Below are 21648 nucleotides of genomic sequence, written 5' to 3'. Positions count from 1 at the left end.
TTTTCCATAGCTGAGACAAAAATGTGCCAACACCATCTCTTCTTTTTCCAATCAAGGTGCAGCAGAGGACTGCCAGCAGGCTATGGCTCAGATGTGAGGATTTTAAAACTCAAAAATCCCACATTTCATGGTTACATTCATAAAATTGGCATATTTGAACCTTAACTAGCAAGGTTTAAAAACACAATATATTTCATTCCTAAGTCCATTCATTAGAACAAAGGCAAGAACATGAGGAAAATGGGGAAATACAGAATAGATCCTTGATGATTTAAGTGAGAAGCATGAGATGCTGCCAACCACATTTTAGTTGCTTAAATGCTTTTCAAATTTTTTAGCTTCTGCTTATCTGCTCTCTCCAATCCTGGCAGATATTTAAACTCCTGAAGGCTGCTGAGCTGAAGAAATCCGATTTTTTGGGACCTTAATACTTGGAGATTAAGCAATTTGAATTGCCCAGCCCTCAAGTGCCAGTACCTTTGTGCCAGGGCAGGGACAGGTAGCAGACCAGTCTGCAAAAGGTGTGTCCACGTGTTGATCTCCTGCAGCAGCTGGTAGGAAAGAGCTGGATGGCGGCTTCCAAGCTGCAGGAGACTCAAAGTCCACAGCCAAAGAGCCCAAAACTCTCCCATCAGCACACCCAGAAGGGACAGGGGAAATAATGCTGAAGAATGGAGGCTTCCAACACCAAGGACTGGCAGGAGGAAGAGACTTCTCTCAAAAGCTGAGGTGCCCCTGCCAAACTGCTTCACTGCTCTGCAGACTGAAGAGGAAACACCCAGGACAGCAGGGAAGATGCTGGAGCTCAGGCAGCCCCAGGGACCCCCTTTGCCACCAGCAGGGGTTTGGGAGCTCACAGCATGGGGCTTATTCAGAAATCTGGTCTGTCAGGGACTGGGGGATCCATCTGACAGAGAAAGGAAAGGGATCTTTGTCCATAGGCTTGTCTGGATGGTGAGGAGGGTTTTAAACTAAAGGTGTCAGAAGAGGGAAGCCAAGGACTGTGATCTGGAGCAGAGTCTGGCTGGAGGCTGTAGCCAGCAGTGCTCTCCAAGGGGTCAGTACTGCGTCTGCTCCTGCGGAACTTGTTAAATGATCTGGATGAAGGGACAGAGTGCATTCTCAGCAAGTTCGAGGATGATTCAAAACTGGAAGGCATGGCTAATACATCAAGAGGTTGTGCTACAAAACAGTGAGACCTGGACAGAGGGGAACCTAATGAAATCCATCAAGAGTAAGTGCAGGGTCCTACACCTGGTGAGGAATAATCCCACACACCAGTACAGGCTGGGGGCTGACCTGCTGGAAAGCAGCTCTGGAGAAGGACGTGGGAGTTCCAGGGGAGAAGTTCCACGCAAGGCAGCAGAGTGTGCCCCTCTGGCCAAGAAGGCCAATGGTGTCCTGGGTGAGTCCGGAACAGTGGGGTCACTGTCTAGAACTGCTGCCCAGAGAGGCTGCAGAGTGTCCTTTTCTGCAGAAACCCACCTAGACACAAACATGCAGCCTGCCCTAGGTTCTGTTAGACTAGATGATCTCCAGAGGTCCCTCCCAACCCCAACAATTCCCTGAATCTGTGAGCAGCTGGAAGCTGCAACAATTTAAGTACAATCCAATGGAAACACTGTATTGCAGTAGCAATTCATTCACCTACTTTTCTTCTTCTTCCTAATCTCCCAGCTCTTGGGATGGAGTAGAATTAAAAGCATGTTGCAGTTATTCAATCGTGGAACAGTCACTAAGCTCTCCATGCTGCTATAATTAACAGATAACAGTACAAAATATTGACAAGGACACTTAAAACAATGAGCACCCACTCCTGACAATACATAGAGGAAGAAAGAGATTATGTTCTTTGCAGACATGCTGTAAAGAAAAAAAAGGTTTTCAAAAATATTAATGTCTTACTGTCTTCAAAATAGAAAAGTTTTACACAAATGCATCTTCTTCCTTCACCACAACAGCTGCTACAAATTCACTTTAAGACTCAGCTATCTTGTGACCTATAGCTGTTTTCTTCACATCAAAACTATTTCTCACATAGAAGGAATCTCAGCATGCTACCAAAGAAATCAATTATACACCAAGTACAAAAGCAATTTTTACAATTAAACTAAAAAGGACATTAGAAAGAGTACATTACCAAAAATCCCCATGAGTCAGAGTCTTTCAGGCAAAATGGAAGGTGGAAAGAAAAAGGACAAAGCTTTAACGAAGTTTTCAACAAAAGCAGCATGTTATACAAATTGCAAATGGTTGAATTACGTTACATGTACAAGTGAGTGTATTGTTTCTTAGAAAACCAGCATTTCAAAACACTGGGACATCTAGCTCTGGATTGGACAACCCCCTTTCCACCACAAGAAAATACTACATTGCCCAAAGGTACTACTTATTACAAAAGAAGATTATGAAGGAAGAACATTCCAGCTGTTGAGAGGTACTGAGCAGTATTACTGAACAAACACAACAAAACCCCAAGCACTCACTCAGAGTCATTAGATAAAGTCTTAAACACTTGCTGCTTGTTTATCACACACCTCACTCACAGCAACTTTCCAGGAAAGTACTGGAAACAACATTCCATGCAGCAGAATACTTCAAAGCAGTTCAGATTGCCTTCTGTAATGGGAAACAATGTTCTACTTCCAAGCAGAGCTTTAGGAAAACTAAAAAAAAAAAAAAAAAACTAGAAACTAAAAATAAGAACACTCCTCTTCGCCTTTCCCTTGGTTTGCATGCCAGTTTTAGTCATTTTCAAAACATGCCATAGCACAAAAGCTGAAACAGAACTGCACAGGTGCTACAACCACTAGATACATTCTGAAGGTGTTCAGTCCAGTGAGCAATCCAAATTCGGTGTTTGTGGATTCTAGGGCCCTTACATTTAATCAAGCGCTTCTAACCTTATGTCCCATACAAACTTTGTATGGAAGTTTGGGGTGAGACCAAAAGTAGAAAACCTTAAAATAACTTCAAGTATTTTAATTTTTTGCCATGTTTAGTAGGCCAATAGTAAGGCATTACGAATCTAAAGCTACATTGAATAAACATGTAGTGAACTTAGCCTGACTGATAAAAAACCAAAAACCAAACAAACCTGAAATGTGAGGAGTACTTATCACTAGGCCCAAAAAAATGCAGATTTTTGTTTTCTATGTACAACTTGAAATAAAGGTCTTGCTCTCCAAACTCCAGACACCCCTTGAATGTGAGGCTACAGAAAAATTCAGAAGACACAGCAATATCACACCAAGAACACTCTAAACTACAAGTGTGAAAACTACCACCATAGGCTCGATATCGAGTTCCCCACAAACTTTTAGCAGGTGTTATCATATTGCACACCCTTAAGATCAGGCTTGCTGCCAGCAATTTCAGCAAGAGTATATTTTAGAGCTGTATTTATGAACAAGAGTTCATCACCACAGAATCATAACCTACCAGTTTTGCTGAGACTTCTAGCTGGGAAGCACAATGATGATCCAAGTGCATCTCACCTATACTACACTAGCACCGCCCAGTTAGGTACAATACACGAAGTCCATTCTAACTGAAACAAACCCCCCACATGACACTAATTTCAGTGAAGTATTTAATTTCAAAAAAATATGCTAAAATGACAGAAAATTTTGCCCTAAAAAGCTTAATTCCTTATGTCTCATGCAATCATGATCTTTTTCAAAGTTAGAACATCACAGAGACGAAAACCCGAGAAAAACCTTAAGACAAAAAAGTGCCATGCTTTAATTTAAAGGTAGTGCTGTCAAGATTTGAACATAGCAGTGAAAGCTGCTACGGCCACCACTGCTTTTTAAACTCATCTAGGGTGGCATTCTTCATTTTTGACTCAAGTGGAGCATTAAAACAAAATTACAGATAGCCCAAACAGTTAGTTTGCAGTGATTTGCAGGAAAACATGCTTCTAGCTGCAATCTCAGCAGTTCTACCAGCTTTAAACATGACAACACTCTAAAAGTACAGAATATATTGACTTGCAGATGGGCTGAACTAAAGATAAATGCACCTGCAGGAAACCAGGACTACATTCAGATTCCCTCGTTCAGAAAAACCACTATTAACACCTCCTTCCCACTTCAGTCTCTAGATAAAGCACCTTTGTATTCCTTTTGGGAAAACTTACTTAAACAACTATGACGGTGCAATAGCTGACTGACCTTTGTGGAATGAAATTTCACATTAAGATTTTGAGTTGAGATCAATTCAACAGGAGAAATGGGAATTTCTGTGGAATCTTCATCCCTGCTCCAGTACCGTGTGGGTCCCTTCAAATGCAGGCTGCTCAGACCTCCGAACTCTCATGTGTTGTAACATGACAAGTTGAAGAGCTTCTGAAACACAAACTTGTAAGTTTCATTAGCTGTAGGTAAGAAAACCAACAGCTTTGAATAAGCACTTCAAAAATCCCCAAAAACTTACGGACAGGACTAGCCAGAAAGAAACATTTCAGTGACTAGGACTACACTGTATCTCTTATAGCCTTGGTTTCAATATGCTGAAAGTGACACGGCAAGATATCAACACTGTATCTTACACTACCCCTGGAGAAGTTTTATTCCACACAACATGCGAAGGCCACTGAGGAAGAAGAGTTCTTTGGATGCACTCTCCATGCTGCTCACTGGAAGTCTATTCCAGTGCCCCATCACTCTCTGGGGGAGGAACCCTTTCCTAATACCTAAACAAGCAGCAGGACTTGAGAAAAGCCCCAAATCTTTCTTTACAGGATACCCTTCCAAATCGGATTTTCATGCCAAACACAATCAACCACCCGTTGGACAAGTCACCACTACACTGCCTGAGTTAATACAGATCCAGAATGTTCATCTCCTTCTCAGAATTCCTAAGTGAAGAAACAACAGTATGAAAAGCCTTAACTGTATTTTTTCATGCAAAAAATTGTTTGGCTTTTTCAATGTAGCAAGATCTAGCTCTTTATTACATCTAAAACCAATTTGTGTACACAAAAGAAGCTTTGCCAATTTTTTTTTTTTTGACATCTTTGTCAGTTCATAATTTTGAGGACTGGAGATGAACAGTGATTAACATATGACAGGACAGTGGAGCTGACCTGCAGCCTGGCAGGTTCTCTGTGTGACTCAGCTGCCCTGGTTCATTGCTGCACAGTGAGCAGCACCACACACCCACAAAGAGCTGGACACACCTGAACCAGAGGCTGTCACTGTAAATTCACCCACAATCCAGCTCAGGACACACACCCTAAGAGCTCTGTGTCAAACTATAAAGTCCACTGAAACCAACCCAGCAGCAGAAATAGAACTTGAAAATAACTATGGGATGTCTTTCTGCAAAATTCTATAACATCTGCATTTATCAATGTCATTAAGAATTTTTGTTAAGAATCCAGGACATTCAACTTGTCAAAATCTTTCATTCAACCTATTTCTTTTTGCTGACATAACACCAAAATTCACCTTCCTGTTCAAGAAAGAATGAGTTCTTATTTTTCCCAGTCATTCCAGTAGCGACAGTAAAATCTCACAAGTAGCCTCCCTTTTGCCTATTTTCTGCTTCTCTGCTGTGGAAATCCAATTTTTTTTTGTCCACAAGAAATGAGAGTGACAAACTTTGCCAATATCACTGACTGCAAAACTGACTACAGCCTTGCTGGTCATTGCAGGGTAGCCAGTTCACAGCACTGGCACCAAAACTAATCTCTGCAAATGGAAAAACACCCACCGGCCATTTAATGGTCCAGGCATTCTCCCAGCAAGGAGAAAACTTATTTTAAGAAAAGTTAAGCACAAGGTTCATAGTTCTCAGAGATTCTTGACTGCCTGCTAGTGCAAAGGATTTAGAACACCTATTTATGCAAAGTAGTACCAAATCACACTTTAGGAAGTGAAGATAACTTGTTTGCCTAAGTTGATTTCAAGGGGAAAACAAATCTTAGAGAAACAAATCCTTTTATTGGGTCTTTTTATAAGCAAAACAAACTAAAGCACAGGCTAGGTAATCTCCTTATTTGCTGTGTTCTCTCATCCCTTTTTGACAAATACAAACAAGCACATCAACTATTCCAGGCAACTGAAATTCACAAAGAACAACACAAAAAAAAATAGGAAATGCAGTTCTTAAGAAACTATTGACACCAGATATGCTTTCATTCATTTGTAAGAAAAGCCTCCACAGAAGTATATGTATAATCAAGACTCACTCTGCTCTGCTGGCATATTGTCAAATGAAAGAGCACAATTGCACGTAGGTGATCTTGCTGTACTACATTTCTCCTAATTAACTGCCATTCTTCAATTTTGCTATTTTTCCAATAATGGGGAAAACAGTGTCATTCATTTTAGGCATTCCCCATTTTCTTACTCTCTCTGACACTCCATGTTTTATCTCTAAAACTGAAAAGTTTGTTTTGTCATAAAGCAAAGAATTACAAAATCACTCAGCACTGTGTTTTTTCAACAGAGAGGCTTTTGTTTAAGCTTACGGAGCTAGAGATGCTTTAACAAAATGCATGTCATGAAACCAGAAAAAGATGAATCCATGAGGAAGCTATGATTAACAAGGGTAAGTGGAAAAACTAATCATCTAAGACTGCAAACTCACCATGTTTGCATATGTAATAGCAGAGTGAAAGCAAACAGCTTTAACACAGTAACAAAATAGGTATGTGGAAAACAGACAAAATAATTTCCATTCTCTTTCCAGTCTCCACATAAGACAAGTCATGGAGGCAGTTTGTCTGCATGCTTCCCAGAGGATCATGGCTCTAGGTTTATCAAATACAATACCAATAGCAAACCATAGCAAGGAAAAAACCTCAACCTCACTCCTTATCAAATGCTGAATACATAACCAGTGTAAGTATCCACTTCTTTCTCCAACAGTTACAAGGAATACTTAAGAAAATACCAGGTGTTCTTCTACCACAAATTAACCATCTATAGTCACAAAATAGTTCCCAAGGCAACCACAAATCCCTCAACCAATGCACACCATTCCCTTCCCATTACTCTACATTCTGCTAAGTGACTGCTCGCTGCCTCAGACACCACACAAACAACTGTGTGCAGCAGATCAGAACAATGGGCAAGGTACACAAATTAGCAACTCCTACATGTTTGTCAAGTGATATGTACATGAGAATTTTATATTACACAGTTGAGGGTTTTGGGTTTGTTCCATTTCTTTTCCATGGGAAGACTGCTTAAGTTCATGTTTCCACTGCCATGTTTACTATAGAGGTGCTAGGTGATTTGTTTTTAAGACTGGGGAGAGAAAAAACCAACAAACCAACTTGTCCACATACCAGCTATGAAGATCCTTCTTCCCTCGGCAATTTCTGAGTAATTTATGCTTCCATTACAATTTTAAAAGGAAAAGCAAATCTAAAAAACCTTACATGTCAACGAACTGACAATTATACACTAATAAAACAAGCACCTCCTACAATTTCCTAAGATTCAGTGTGGGCAATATGCTAGCAATACCTTTATTGCATGGTTATTTCAAACAGCAGCATTTGCAGCTCTGTGTGTACATCAGCTGCAGCATGACTTTCCCTATATTTCAATTCCCCGTGTGTATTAAACCAGCACACTACTGCTAAAGGTCTCCTGTCCACCTTTGGCGTCTGCCTTTTTGTTTCCATCCATTTTCCCTCCTTGTGCTAGCAAACATCTGTATAACTGCAAGGGCAGCCCAGATGAAGGAGCCAGGCAGGAGCAAAGCCATCCAAACCCAACTGCAGGTTGTCACAAACCCATTTTCTCCATGCCACTGACACTGGTGTCCAACCCAGGAAGAAAACTAACCCACAAAGTAGTAAACAAATTCTGGTGAGTCAGTGTGCTGAGACAGCTCTGTTCAAAGTCTGTGAGCACCAGAGCAGCACCAAGGGATCACACCTGAAAGACTTTTCACAGGAACAAGTTTCACCCAAGGAAAACAGACTGCTTGAGTCTCCAACAGAAACTGCTGTTACTCCAAAGGAATAGAAACCCCAAAACAGACAGTCCCTAAAGATGGGGATTCAGTACGTACCTAGAACGCACACAACAGATCAAAGCAGAGCCCAACACTAAGGGCACACCCCCTCATGTGGGCAGCAACACCTCCAATAGCAGAAGGATGCTTCTGAAGGGGAGTGATGCCCCAATCAAGGAACTACCAATCTACATCCAGATCTGGAACACAGGAATCTCTCACTTCATGTAGCTTTGTGCCCCATGACTAATCAAGGGATTATTCTGTTAGTCTCCCTCTTTCTTGTGCAAGAACATTCTTTTCCAGACTTCTAATATTGTCAGGTGAGCAAGCCTAGTCACAGGCTGTACTGAAAGCCACATGCTGCTTATCAGCTTTCTGAGCAACTGAGGAAACCAAACTATTCACATATAAGGCCTAGCAAAATACAAACCTTCGAAACAAGAATTCAAGAAACATTTTCCATTTCTCTTTGGAAGCTCTGGAAACTAAGAATAATAATTAAAAACCTGAAGAATCCTGAGTGTACCTCCTAAGTCCTTGCTATGAAGGTGCCCACCACACCCTGGCACTGCTGTAGTGCACAACCTCTGCAGGACATTAGGATGTGCTTCTCACAGCAGGCATGTGTTACCTCTATAGCACCTATAGAGAACAAAAGCACAATCACACCAAGGGACAGATAAGGAACCACAGTTTGTTGATGAAGCGGAAATCAAAACACAACACCCCTATCTACCTTAGTTCCCCCTGAAAACATTTTTCAAACAAAAGTAAGAGAAAATAACCCAAGGGGTTCTGACAGTTTTTCCAAATCTAAAATAAATTATATTGCAGTGTATGAGATAACAACATCTCTAAGATTGAATTCTGACATCACCCTTCTTATGCACCCGTGGTTAGCAGCTACTCCACCTGAAAGCATTTAAAACTCCTCAAGAATTCTGACAGAACTGTTCAGAACATTCAGTTCAAAACACGGACATCAAAGTATAAGCAAACCAAACATCAGCAAATAATTCTTGATATGTAAGCGGAACAAGCAGCCTTGCCTAACAAACTGCTGAAGCTTACTCCATCACAAGGAGCATGAAGTACTTTTTTATCCCATTAGGGAGGCTGGGCTGTGTTTCCAAACACTCTCCAAGCCAGCCTATAAGATTGTTTGGCCTACAGAGCAATACAACCACACATTTCTCTCTAGGTTGGTGCAACTCAGTACAAGGCATGTAACTAACATGTAACTCAATGACAGATATGTAAACTGGATGTCTTGATAAATAATAATTTAAAAAGAAAAAAAAAGACAAGTCTAATGCATTTTATTTTACAAAAAGATTCCACTGACAGAAAAAATATATTCAGTTGATAATCTACTATTCTTCTTGCCTCCAATAAACCAAAAGCTATTGTGAAGAAGCTAACCACATACTCAATGATTCAGTAACTTGCTATTGCCAGTTTCATGTAAACATTACTAAGAACGCTTCAAATTATTTCTCTATATTCAGTATTTCCAACAGTAACTGCAATATATTTCAAGGAACAGTTCAGAAGGATGAAACCAATGAAAGGTGATTTAAATATCTATCCTTTCCTCACCTGACATCTTAACTCTGAGAGCTTTCCTCTTGATTACAGTATATTCCAGTGGGCAGTTTCATGTGCTCTCCATGCCACAGGGCTTTCCAGAACCCAAATCCTCAATATCAAATGTTACATAATTAGTACATTACATGCTTCAAAGTTAATATAGTTAACAAATAATTTAAAACATTCCAAATACTGATATACCTCATAACAAGCAAGATGGTGACAAGAAAAGATGGGACTATTCCAAAAGATGGTCTGGCTGCATTCACAGGATCATTAAGTTGGAAAGGCACCCCTGGAAATGATCCAGTCCTACCTCCCTGACAAGACAAGGCCATTGGGAGCAGGTGACACAGGACCGTGGTCAGGTGGGTCTCAAATGTCTCCAGCGAGGGAGACTCCACAACCTCCCAGGGCAGCCTGTTCCAGTGCTCTGCCACCCTCAACATAAAGCTCTTTCTCATGCTGAGGTGAAGCTTCTTGTATTTTTCCTTATAGCCACTTATCCATATCCTGCTGCTCAGCACCACCAAAAAACTCTGCCACCATCCTCTTGGCACCCATTTCTAAGATATTTATATGCATTAATGACATCAGTCTTCTATTCTCTAGACTAAACAAGCCCAGCTCCCACAATCTCTGTTCATACAAGAGATGCTCCAAATCCCTCATCATTTTCGTGGCCTCCACTGGACCCTCTCCAGTAGCTCCTTGTTTATCTCGTACTGCGGAGGCCAGAGGCGGCCACATTCCCTGGGTGCTGGGGGCTGTCCCCAGCCGGGCAGCGCGCTCTGGCCACAGGTGCGCCCAGGCACGGGCTGAGCTGAGCAAGCACCGCACCCGCTCCGCGGGCACGGCCGGAGCGAGCATCCCGCTGACACCGCCGCGGCCGTGTCCGGCACGGCTCCCCGGGAGCGACCCGCTCTTCCCGGCCGGCGCACACCGCCCGGGCCCCGGAGCCGCCCGCCTGGCTGTCCCCGGGCCGGGCAGCCGGGCCCCGCCAGCTCCTGGCCCGGCGCGCCTGCCCCGGCGGCCGCGGGCCCCGCGCGGTGCGGCCAGCGCGGCCGCTGCCCCCGCGCCCCCCGGGCCGGCTCTCACCTGGCGGGGGCGGCCCGGGCCCGTCAGCGCCGCCGGCCGCCGCCGTATTTCGAAAGATCCGCCATTTTCAGCCCGTCACCGCCGCTCCCGCCCCCGCCGCACCTGCCCCCGCCGCCCCGCCCCGGCGCCGCCCCCGAGCCGCGAACCCCAACCCCTTCCGCACCGGCGGCTCCCGCGCAGATCCCGCTCCGAGGGGAGCTTGACCGCGCCGCGGGGCCGCCGTGACCCCGCCGCTCCGCCGCGGCTCCGGGCGCAGCTGACCCCGGGGAGCGGCGGGGCGGGGAAGGGACGCGCCGGGCGGGCACCCCCGCGGCGGAGTGGCGGCCGGGACCGACTGTCCGCGCTATCCCGGGGAGGCCGGCGGGGCCAGCCGGGAGCCCGGCCCGCCGCGGGGAGAGCGCCCGGCGAGGCCGGGCCTGTTCTTTCCCGGCGGGAGGCGGCTGTCAGCCGTGCCCGCGCCCCCTTCCCTGTCCTCCCGCCGCCGCTTTCCCGCCCCTCGCACTCACCGGGCGGGCGGGCGCTCTTCTCCTTTCTCCGCTAGCGATGCCTCCGGCCGGTGCCGGCGCCCCCCGGTGCCGCTCCCGGCGGCCGCGGCGGCGGCGGCCGCGCCCGCGCCGATCCCGCCGCCGCGTTTGTTCAAAATCACGCGCCCCGCGCCATTCCCCCGCCGCATCCCATAATACCGCGCCGCCCTGGCAACCGCCGGCGCAGCGCCCCACGCTTCCGGGACCGCCCCGCCCCGCCGTCCGCTTCCGGGGCCGCGCGCGGGCACCACCCGCGGAGGAGGAGGAGGAGGCGGTGGCGGCGGCCCGGCCCGGTCCGGTCCGGCCGTATCCCACTCGCGGTGTAATTCCCGTGGGATAACCCCGTGGGATATCCCTCCCCCGGCCTCCTCCCCGAACCGCGCGCGGGACCGGCTCGCCCGCCCCCCCCTCCCCCCCGCGGCCTGCGCGCGCTCCCCGACACGTGACACGCACCCTCCCTCCTCCCGCCGGCGCGCGCGGCTCCATGGTGGGAGCAGGAGGCGGCTCCCAAGATGGCGGCGGGCGCGGTGAGGCAGGACCTGGCGCAGCTGATGAACTCCAGCGGCTCCCACAAGGACCTGGCCGGAAAGTGAGTTGCCGGGCGCCGCCGCCGCCACCACCTCCCCGCGTTTGGGCGAGGGGTGCGAGCCGCCCGCGGGGTGAGGGGGCGCCGTGCGCTGCGAGGGTGGGTCGTGCCCTGTGGCCGCGTTTCTTCGAATAAAAACGAGATAGGAAGGTTTCACCTCATGGCTGTGTAGCTTTTTCGTTCACGGGCAGGTCTGCTCAGCCCCCTCAAGGCTCAGCTGCTGCCCCTGGGTGTGCTACAGCGAGAGGCCGGGGAGTTTGTTTTCCTCTGCTGCCATGGATGTACCAGCGACTGTCTGGTTATTATTAAGAATTATTGCCGTTTTATTATTGCCATTTCATTATTGCCATTTTATTACTGCTATTGTCATTAGGTGCGTGTTTTAAGCGGCAGCCCTGAGGGGTTGAGCTCGTGGCGCGATGTGTCACGGAGGTTTTCGCTCCGGGAGACCCGCCAGGTGCGGATCTGTCACCGGGAATTCTTTGGCTCCCTGGCCACCTGCTTGTGTTCTAGCGGGGCTGTGTCACTTTTAGGGTTTTCGTGTAAAACCTTGGAAATTTCCCCTCAAAACGTGGCTTCCACGCGGATGTGATACTTCACACACACTGAGGCAAAGTTTCGTTAGCTTGCTGAAACAAGAAAAGAGAACTTGCTGTGTTTTGCAGGAATAAACACTTGAAAACACGTGGAGTACACCTGTGTTGGTGTCAAGTGGCTGTAACATAATATTTATTACAACACTATTTCTCAGTCACATTGAATGTGGCATTTTGTATGTTTGACTACATTGATTAATCTGACTCTATGAGCAGCACAGTTTTCATTACTTTTTCTATGCACTATCCTGGGCATTTGATAGTTTTTAAAAATTATTATTTAATTATTATTTGTTTGTTTTAAACTTCCAAAATTGCACATATGTTCTTGGATAACAAAATGATTGGGCTCTGTTACCTGAGAATCCAGTCCTGGGATTTAAGAAGAGCCAGGTACCAATTGTAGGTGAGCGTTTGTGACACTTGGGAACAAACTGGAGAATTGCCACCTCACGGTGTAGAAAGTATGAGCAAGAATAGGGCTCTGACATAGAAAGTACGCAGAGAGGCAGAAGTTCTTAGTGAAAAAATGTGTGATTTTTAACCTTTTTAAAATTTATTTATGGACAGATACCGTCAGATATTGGAAAAAGCTATTCAGCTGTCGGGTGTGGAGCAGCTTGAAGCTCTCAAGGCTTTTGTAGAAGCAAGTAAGTGCATAAGTGGTGTAAGTGGTTGTACACTGAGTGGAGGCCAGAGGTCTGTGGGGCTGTGTATTTGTTAGCTGTGTAAATGCAATATGTTTTTGTCCTGTTGGAGCTCAGACACAACAGGAAGAGGAGCCCTCACCAGCACATTCAGAAGTGAAGAGGGAATGGATTTGTAAGCTTTGTGATTATTACAGCTTTCCAACCTGTCAGCAGTGGAAGGTGAAAACAGAGCTGTCTCTGTTGAGTGCTGGAGTTGGTACTGGATGCCAAGTGGTATTTAAACTGACAGCCTCCTTCTTCACCGATTTGTGAAATTGCCAAGAAATTGTTAGGGATTGGGTTTTTTGTGTGTTGTACTGAGTGTTTGGAACATCTCTGTAAATTATATCTCCTGTAATGTTTTTAAAGTTGAGAATAAGCTTAGTGAGATTTAGCTCAAAAAAGTACTTTGTCCAAGATATTCCAGCAACTGAGAACTGTAAATCAAGGTGAACAATTCATTTATCTGTCAGGGGTTAGAACTCTGGTGACCTCTAGTGTAAACAGTTTCTGAAAGAATAGAAAAACCCACCTTTATAAAAAAAGGAAATAAAATCCCCTTCACTTGCATAGTTTTTAAAATTTAAATATTCAAATTTAATGTAAAAGCAAATTATGACCTGTAGTGAAGGCACTGAAAAATACTGCATCCATTCTGTGTTTTACTTTTGTGCACCTCTGAACCAGTGGTGAATGAGAATGTCAGTCTGGTGATCTCACGGCAGCTGCTGACAGATTTCTGTACACATCTTCCAAGTCTGCCTGACAGCACAGCCAAAGAAATTTACCACTTCACCTTGGAAAAGATACAGCCCAGAGTTATTTCATTTGAAGAACAGGTGAGACATCAATGGTGAAATTGATTTTGGCTTGTGGGTTTGGCTTTAGTCTTTCCCCTCCTTGTCTGCTGACTATTTCAAACCTTGCAAAAAGCTGCTCAAAACAGATATTTCTACTTAGAGTCCAGTTTTTCAGTCCTGTGCATGGAAAACCTGAGCTAAATGCAGAGAGCACTTAGGACTGTGCAAAGATTACAGACTGTCACTTCATCATGGTGATGGACATGTAATTCCTCTGCTTCCAGTAATTGGCTTGTTCCAGTGAAACAGTCCTTGAGCTGCTGGAGGTGTCTGGAGGGACAGGCTGCTACTCACTGTATTGCCTTTTACCCAAGTAGTGAAACAGGTGGTGTGAAGAGCATGCACCTTGAAAAATAGCTTTGTTTCAAAATAAATCAATTTTCTCTGTGTGTTTATTTTAGCCATAATCATTTTACCATGAAAAAGTATTTTCTTGAAATCTTACTCTGCTTAACTACTAAATATGCTGCTCTGCTTTTTCAGTTCAGTTCTATGTTTTGTTGTACAAATGCACAACAAAAGTATCGTCTATTTATATAAAAATCCCTTAGGATCTAGTATAGAAGTGGAAAGTCAAGGTAGTTTCTGCCATTATTTTTATTTTGCTTCTCTTCATCTTTTTTAAGGAGCTTTTACTCTTGAGCTAAACAGGCTTGCATGTATGTCATCATGATTGTGCATAAATTAAATCAGATACATCAGATGATTTATTTGCTTTTACCCACACTTCCAGTTAAAAACCCAGGTTGTAAGCACTGATACTTTACCTGCTGACAGCTGCTCTCCAAAGCAGAAGTTTCTCATGAGGATCTAATCACAGATCATGTCATTCCTACCTCACAGGCATGATATGAGATGTAACTGCAAGAAATGGCTTGTGACTCTTGGTGCTCCAATTCTTGCAAGATTTGTTTCACCTTTGTAAAAGCTCTGTAAATGATGGTTACTTTTGCTGTTGATTTTATTGTCCTTCAGGTGGCTTCAATAAGGCAACATCTTGCATCAATCTATGAGAAAGAAGAAGACTGGAGAAACGCAGCACAAGTGTTGGTGGGGATCCCTTTGGAAACAGGGCAAAAGTACGTGACACTCAGTTCTGTGGTGTTAACTGCTCTCTCTGAACTAGAGCAGCAAGTGAGAATTTTGGCGTTTGCTGCTCCAGAAACTACCCACTATTAATTAGTGTTATTGATAAGCAAGTATTTTTAATAGTATTTTGCAGAATTGTTTCTAAGGTTATTGGAAGGTGTCAGTGTTTTAATGTGTCCACCTTCTCAGTTTAAAATGAAGACATAGTTTATAACTGGATTTGGATGTTAACAAATGCAGTTGGAGATTCTTTTGTGTGCTTGTGAGGTGGGGTTTGTTTCAGTTTGGTTTGTTTAGGTTTTTTACCTGTAGAACCCTTGCAGTTAGTTTTCTCTGGCAGTCCTTCCCCCTTTCTCATTGTGCACATAGAAGGAATTGATGTAGGTTTTGCCTACTTAGCACCTATATGTTGCACTGTTGATTCTTAAGTGGCTCACCACTGGTAGCAAACTTCCAGTCCACAATAAACAGATTATGAGAGTGTGCATTTGTGTCTTGGTGGGCAGCATTATTTCAGCTGCTGTTTGCAGGAGCCAGTTCTGTATTGGCATTTATCTCAAATTCCCTTACTTTGTACAGAAAGCACTAATTCGGCAGTGGGGCAGAAGAAAGCAGGGTAAAGCAAATGATGCCAAGTGCTTCAGAAGCATAAGAAATGTTAAAGCTGCTAAGAGCACAGGTAGTTCTGGAGCAACTCTGAGCACTTGCTTTTTTCTTTCCTCTGCAGGCAGTACAATGTAGATTATAAACTTGAGACCTACCTGAAAATTGCCAGGCTGTATCTGGAAGATGATGACCCAGTTCAAGCAGAAGCTTACATCAACCGAGCTTCCCTGCTTCAGAATGAATCAACTAATGAACAGCTGCAAATCCATTATAAGGTTGTCTAACCTGCTTTATTACTTTCTCTTTCTAAAGAGAGACATTTCTAAAGGGAGACATTTCCACATTAAGATGTCTTAATGCAGTGCCATTAAAAATTTCATCATGAAAAAAAAGACAAAGAGGGAAAAGCTACATGGGTTTGGGAGCTTGAGAGACACAACTCAGCAGTTATTAAACAAGTCATTCCTTACCATTTGGAGAGAAGTATGTAATGATTCCTTAAATGCCAGCTTTACTGATAGAAAATAAAAGTAGGCTAAAAAGCATCTGAAATACTTTTGTAAATATTGCTTCCACCTTTGTCTATAAATCTGAGGGGAAAAATTGCATACAATATTAGAGACAGTAGTAGTCCTCCCACCCCCAAGTAATTAAATAAGTTCTGTACATAAAAGTAGCTTAAAGTCTTAAATAGTAAATTAACTGCTGACATTCCTGCTTTTTTTGTGGGTTTACAGTGTACATAGTTCATACACAAATTTCTCAAACCATTTTAGTAAGTGAGGAGCAGTGATGACTAAGTGTAACAGAATTGGTCAGGTGTGGTGGTGTTTAAAATTCAGATGTGCCAGGAGCAGTAACTCAGCATCTGGTGGTTTTTGTTTGTTGGATTTCCCTTTCCTTTTTTCCTCATCCCTTATTACATTTTGAAGTGTGCCCTCAGTTGAAAGTGTAAATATTTTCTGTGAATCTTAAAAAAGCATAAAGAAAGGAAGAAATTTTAGGTGGTGTTCCCGTGCTGAAAGGGAAAAGCAAATACTTGAAACATAAATTGCTGTCAGTGCCAGTAGTGAAGGGGAAACTCACACAAGTACAGTATCAGCTGTAGAATATTTAAATTACTTAGGCTCAATGCTTGGCTTTTCAATATTTGTAATGTTTAACATGTGAGCAGTGGTGGGAAATGCCCTTGCAATTGATTTCCCTGATACTTCAGCAAGGACTTGTCAAGTCAAGCTAATTCTTTGAAGGCACACCTTTCCCCAGGAAGCAGAAGAGCAGTATTTATGGAAGCTATCACTTGACAGTGTGCAGTTTTTACACACCTGTCTTCTGCAGCCTCCTCTGCTGCTTTGCTTTTCCTGAGCTATGCTTCCTTTCTAGGTTTGCTATGCTCGGGTGCTCGACTACAGAAGGAAGTTCATTGAGGCTGCCCAGAGGTACAACGAGCTGTCCTACAAGAGCATTGTCCATGAGACTGAGCGCCTGGAGGCACTGAAACATGCCCTGCATTGTACTATTTTGGCATCAGCAGGTAAAATACACCTTACCATTCTGTGTAAAAGGATTTTCCCTGGAGCAAGTCAGCTTGTGTATTACTTCTATTACTGAGATTTGGTGAGGAATCCAAAGTTGTGACCACGATGTCAGAATTACATGGTGGCAGACTGTTAGCTCAGAGTTGGATTAGTTCAATATCTTTGCCTTTGTGAACTGAGCACAACCAAATTCCTCCTTCAGTAGAGCTTTGTTGGCTGTTATTTGCATGCATTGGGGAAAAAAGATAACTTCCTGCTGTTTACCTCTAAGTACTCAGTGTTTTGGTGGTCAGGTATGAGAATTCCTCTTGTCTTCCCTAGGACAACAGCGTTCCCGCATGCTTGCAACTCTCTTCAAGGATGAGAGATGCCAGCAGCTTGCAGCCTATGGGATCTTGGAGAAAATGTATCTGGACAGAATTATCCGTGGAAATCAACTGCAAGAGTTTGCAGCCATGCTAATGCCTCACCAGAAAGCGACTACAGCTGATGGTACACACATCTCTAAAACCTTGTTGTTGTCATTATAGCGCAAGAATTCTATTGTCATGACATTGCAAGGGTTCCAATTTGCTAGAGTTTTGTACCTCCTTGGTGTTTCTTGTGGGCAGCTCCTCTAAGCACTGACTCTTCCTCTCAGCAGCCAACCGACTGCAGTTCCCCTCAACCAACCAATCCACTCTTTTATAACACTCTTCTTATTGGCTGCAGCTGTGGCCTGTTAAAATCAGGCCTGTTCCCAATCTCTAATAATTAACCCAGCTGCAACTCTTTAGGGGGTAAGATTACTTTCTATACTACCTTTATTTTCTTATATTGTATCCCCCTACACCTTGTAATGCTAGGTGTTCATCTATGGGAGTTAGACCTCCCAAATCAGTCAAGAAGGGTCATGGAAAAGAATTTATTACTGTTATATCATCATTTGAGAAATATTTTTCAGCATGTATAGTTAGATAGTAAAGCTACTTAGATGTAGTTAATCTTTCTGATTTGCCATTAAGGTTTTAAAATACTTGTCTGTGAGATAACTTGTCACATTTTCTTTCCATGTCCTTGTACAGTCCTCATCACTGACAACTTTCCAGTGTTGCTAATGGAGTCTTTGTCCTCCTGAGCTTCTCAGGCACTGTTGAGAGTAGGGTGCCCAGAAACCCATGGACAGGCATGCAGCCATAAATGGTCTGTACTGATGATACATTTATTGGAACTGCTTCCTGACATAGTGAGGGGATGGTTTGGACCTCACACACATCTCCACTGACATGATACTAGGTCAGAAAAAATGTCAAGTAATGATTTAACTAGTATGCTAAACACACTGGTCTCAGTTTTCTTGACTGGAAGAATATAAAAGTGGAAAAATACATAAACATGAAATACCTCTGAATCAGGAAAATCTTCCTAGTGAAAAATAACTGTTGATTAAGGAATAATAAGTAACCATGTACTTGTAGAAGTGAAAACTGGGTTAAAGGTACTTGCTAGCAATATATGCTGCATTCCTTCCCTTGGTGACTTTGTTGTTTATTTATAACCTGTACTGTTTGTCCTTAAAGAATGCAGGTTAGCTGCTGTTTAATAATGTGTTTATCTTCAGCTAGAGGTTAAGGGGCAAATGAGTTTTATTGTTGAAAACTGTTCAGTCAAGGGAAGAGACATCAGATAAGGATTTACCACAAGCAGAGTAAGAGAGAGGTTAATTTTACCCCTAAGAGCCATAATGAACAATAAGAAAACCCCCAATGGTCTTTCCATTTGTCAGGCTAGGGTCACAGGAGGTCAAACCCCCTCAATTCAGACAGTAAGTCTTGTAGCAAGGGGTCCCCTTGCTTACTCTAGAAATTAAATAAAGAGTTTATCTGCTTTAAAATCAGCCATGTGCCTTCCATTTGTTTCTGTCTGCTGTCTCTGCACAGCTTAACAGGGATGCAAGGCAGATGCATCTGGACTTTCTGCACATGTAACACTTCAGAAAAAAAAAAGCATTTTTTCATTTGTTCTACTGTATAAACCAATCTGTCAATCTTACAGTAATGTTTTGGGTTTTTTTTTCCTCATCTAACCCTAAAGGTTCCAGTATTCTGGACAGAGCTGTTATTGAACACAACTTACTATCTGCAAGCAAACTTTACAACAACATTACCTTTGAAGAGCTCGGAGCATTACTGGAGATCCCTGCAGCCAAGGTATCCATTTCCTACCTTTTTAAACAAGGAGCATGAATGGCATGAGAAAACATCTGTGATAAATATTAGGAAAACTAGTTAAAATTAGGGAATGATTAAACATTCTGTGTTACAAGGAAGGTGAAGTATTCAGCACATCTTAAGAGAGCAGCACAATGTGGAATGAGCAACAGTGGAGTTAGATGCCACTGATAGTTTATCTAATCATTTAATGAGTGCTGTCTGTAGGTTCTTTCCCCCCCTGTGTTGTTAAAAACCCATAAGACTGTTAAGTGTGAATAATTTCTAACTCCTCTGAGAATGGACTAAATTTCTGACATCTTTCCTTGTTACTCTAGGCAGAGAAGATTGCATCTCAGATGATAACTGAGGGTCGCATGAACGGATTTATTGATCAGATTGACGGAATTGTTCACTTCGAGAGTAAGTGCAACCACAATATAATTTATTTTTTAGCATCTTTCAGAGTGAGCTTTTGAGGTGGTTCCTGCCAGGATCAGGAAATTAGGTTTATTAATAATCCCTTCTGCCTGAAGTGAGCTTGCTCGTCCTGCTGTAGCTAGGAGGTGGCAGAGTTGGCCACAAAGGACAACCTTGACACTTCCCCCACTCCCTGCAGAGGGCTTTGCATCCTCTTACCCACAGGAAAGAGTGAATTTATTCCATCAGTCTCCTTCTGGGAACAGGTTTACCAGGACGTTCGCTGTTCCACTCTGCTTCAGTGCAGGAGTTAGGCTTGTAACATGCAGCCAAAATAATTGCAGCCTTTGAGTACAGAAGTGATCCTGGTGTCACCGCAGGGAAGGCTTCCTCTGTGAGCTCGGTGAGGGCAGTGGCAAAAGGAAAGGTTGCAGTTGACAAGGCAAGGGAATTGCTAAGACTTACTTTGTTCAGTATTGGTTGTTTTTTCTTTTCAGCCCGTGAAGCTTTGCCAACTTGGGACAAGCAGATTCAGTCCCTGTGTTTCCAGGTGAACAACCTGCTGGAGAAGATCAGTCAGACAGCCCCTGAGTGGACAGCACAGGCCATGGAGGCACAGATGGCTCAGTGACCGTGCCCGCTGTCACCTGCCTGCTGTGCCGGCAGGGGGAGCTGAGCAGGACTGGGAAACAAACACAACACCGTCTTCACTTGCCCACCTGCTGCTTTCACTGTGGCTTAGGACACAGCTGGCTGATCCCGTGTTTGGTGTGACAGGCTCCCAGTTCTCTGAGCTTAGCTCGATGCTCTTGCTGCCTCTGCCTTGCACTCTGCCCTGTGGTTTTCATTTTAAAGAAGCTGTAATGTCTGCAGCAAGCTTTGGGTTTGGTTTATTTAATTTTATTTTTTTCCACTGTATTGCTATAGCTTTGTAGCTCATTACTTCCTATGGTGCGTGTTCTGCTGTGAAAATAGAAGCACCATGTTTCTTTTAGTTGTAATTATTCTAATAAAGGCTGAGATAAGCCACTTGGTTTAAGTGTTGTAAGGACCTGTGGTTTTGGGTTTTTTGGTTTTGTTTTCATATTTTTCTTAAACAGTAACTTGAAATAAAACAGATTTTTGTAATTGCATTTTCAGCTCCTGAAAATGTTAAAACCTTTTTTTTTCTTTTTTTGCTTATGAAATGCAAGTCAAGGTGTCATGTGATAGGCAGGACTAACTTGAAATGCTTATGCACAGCAATGAAGTATGGAAGTGTCCCTTCTGATGTTTATCAGTCTGGAGTTGGGCACTCTTTACCCATCCTTGTGCTTTGCCAGATACAAACATTTAAAAAACAAGACAAATATTTGGGTGTTCAGAGGCTTCTGTGCTTGCTTATCTCCAGTCTGTTGGAAACTCCATCTACTCAATAATCCACTCAGTTGCATGTCTAGCTCCATACCCTGGATCCATCATATTTTTCAGTTCTTTAAGGGCTTAGAGAAACAAAACCAAGTTGGCTGATGAGGCAAACATCCCTGAAGAAAGGAATTAGTAAGTTTCAGGATGTCAAGCACAGCAGAAACTGATTGCTATTAAATCAAAATCTTTAAACAGGAATGAGCAGCATGCACACTGCTATACTTACACTTGTCACTGTTTGTAAAGAAGTGCCTCGTTTTGAGGTGTGTTGGCACTGCTACTCAGTAATAAACTGTCTGGTGAGTGTAGACTCAATTATGATCTTCTTTGCTGTGCAAGTGCTGCACATCTTAGTACAACAGCATCATAAAAGTAAGAGCAAAGTGATAAGTTGTGGGGGTAGGCTGAAGGGTATTTTGACCACCAATTTCCAAGGGAAATTACTTTTAACTTGTTCAAAGTGGTACTGGCTGAAA

The 21648-nt window shown here is 43.6% G+C and overlaps 2 protein-coding genes across 2 annotated transcripts in view; one reads left to right on the top strand and one right to left on the bottom strand.

Annotated features, from left to right (window-relative positions):
- The window catches only part of LIN54 (lin-54 DREAM MuvB core complex component), a 38481-nt gene extending 28536 nt beyond the window's left edge, over positions 1 to 9945 (bottom strand). The window contains exons 1-2 of the mRNA XM_059469833.1: positions 9772 to 9945; positions 9580 to 9679 (exon numbers count right to left, since the gene is read on the bottom strand). Coding sequence (XP_059325816.1) covers positions 9580 to 9586 — 7 coding nt within the window. The 5' untranslated portion in view covers positions 9587 to 9679; positions 9772 to 9945. The remainder of the gene's footprint in view (positions 1 to 9579; positions 9680 to 9771) is intronic.
- A 1481-nt stretch (positions 9946 to 11426) lies between these two features.
- Positions 11427 to 20813, top strand: COPS4 (COP9 signalosome subunit 4). The gene is made up of 10 exons (XM_059469834.1): positions 11427 to 11781; positions 12945 to 13024; positions 13751 to 13902; positions 14899 to 15002; positions 15740 to 15893; positions 17002 to 17152; positions 17478 to 17648; positions 19230 to 19345; positions 19684 to 19768; positions 20263 to 20813. The coding sequence occupies exons 1-10, from the start codon at positions 11705 to 11707 to the stop codon at positions 20394 to 20396; spliced, it is 1224 nt and encodes a 407-aa protein (XP_059325817.1). The 5' UTR covers positions 11427 to 11704; the 3' UTR covers positions 20397 to 20813.
- Positions 20814 to 21648: the final 835 nt, after the last annotated feature.

The sequence above is a fragment of the Ammospiza nelsoni genome, chromosome 4 (genome assembly GCF_027579445.1).
Source record: "Ammospiza nelsoni isolate bAmmNel1 chromosome 4, bAmmNel1.pri, whole genome shotgun sequence".
Lineage (NCBI taxonomy): Eukaryota > Metazoa > Chordata > Aves > Passeriformes > Passerellidae > Ammospiza > Ammospiza nelsoni.
The sequence above is the reverse complement of the archived record's forward strand: the minus strand, read 5'-3'. Positions and strand labels throughout refer to the sequence as shown.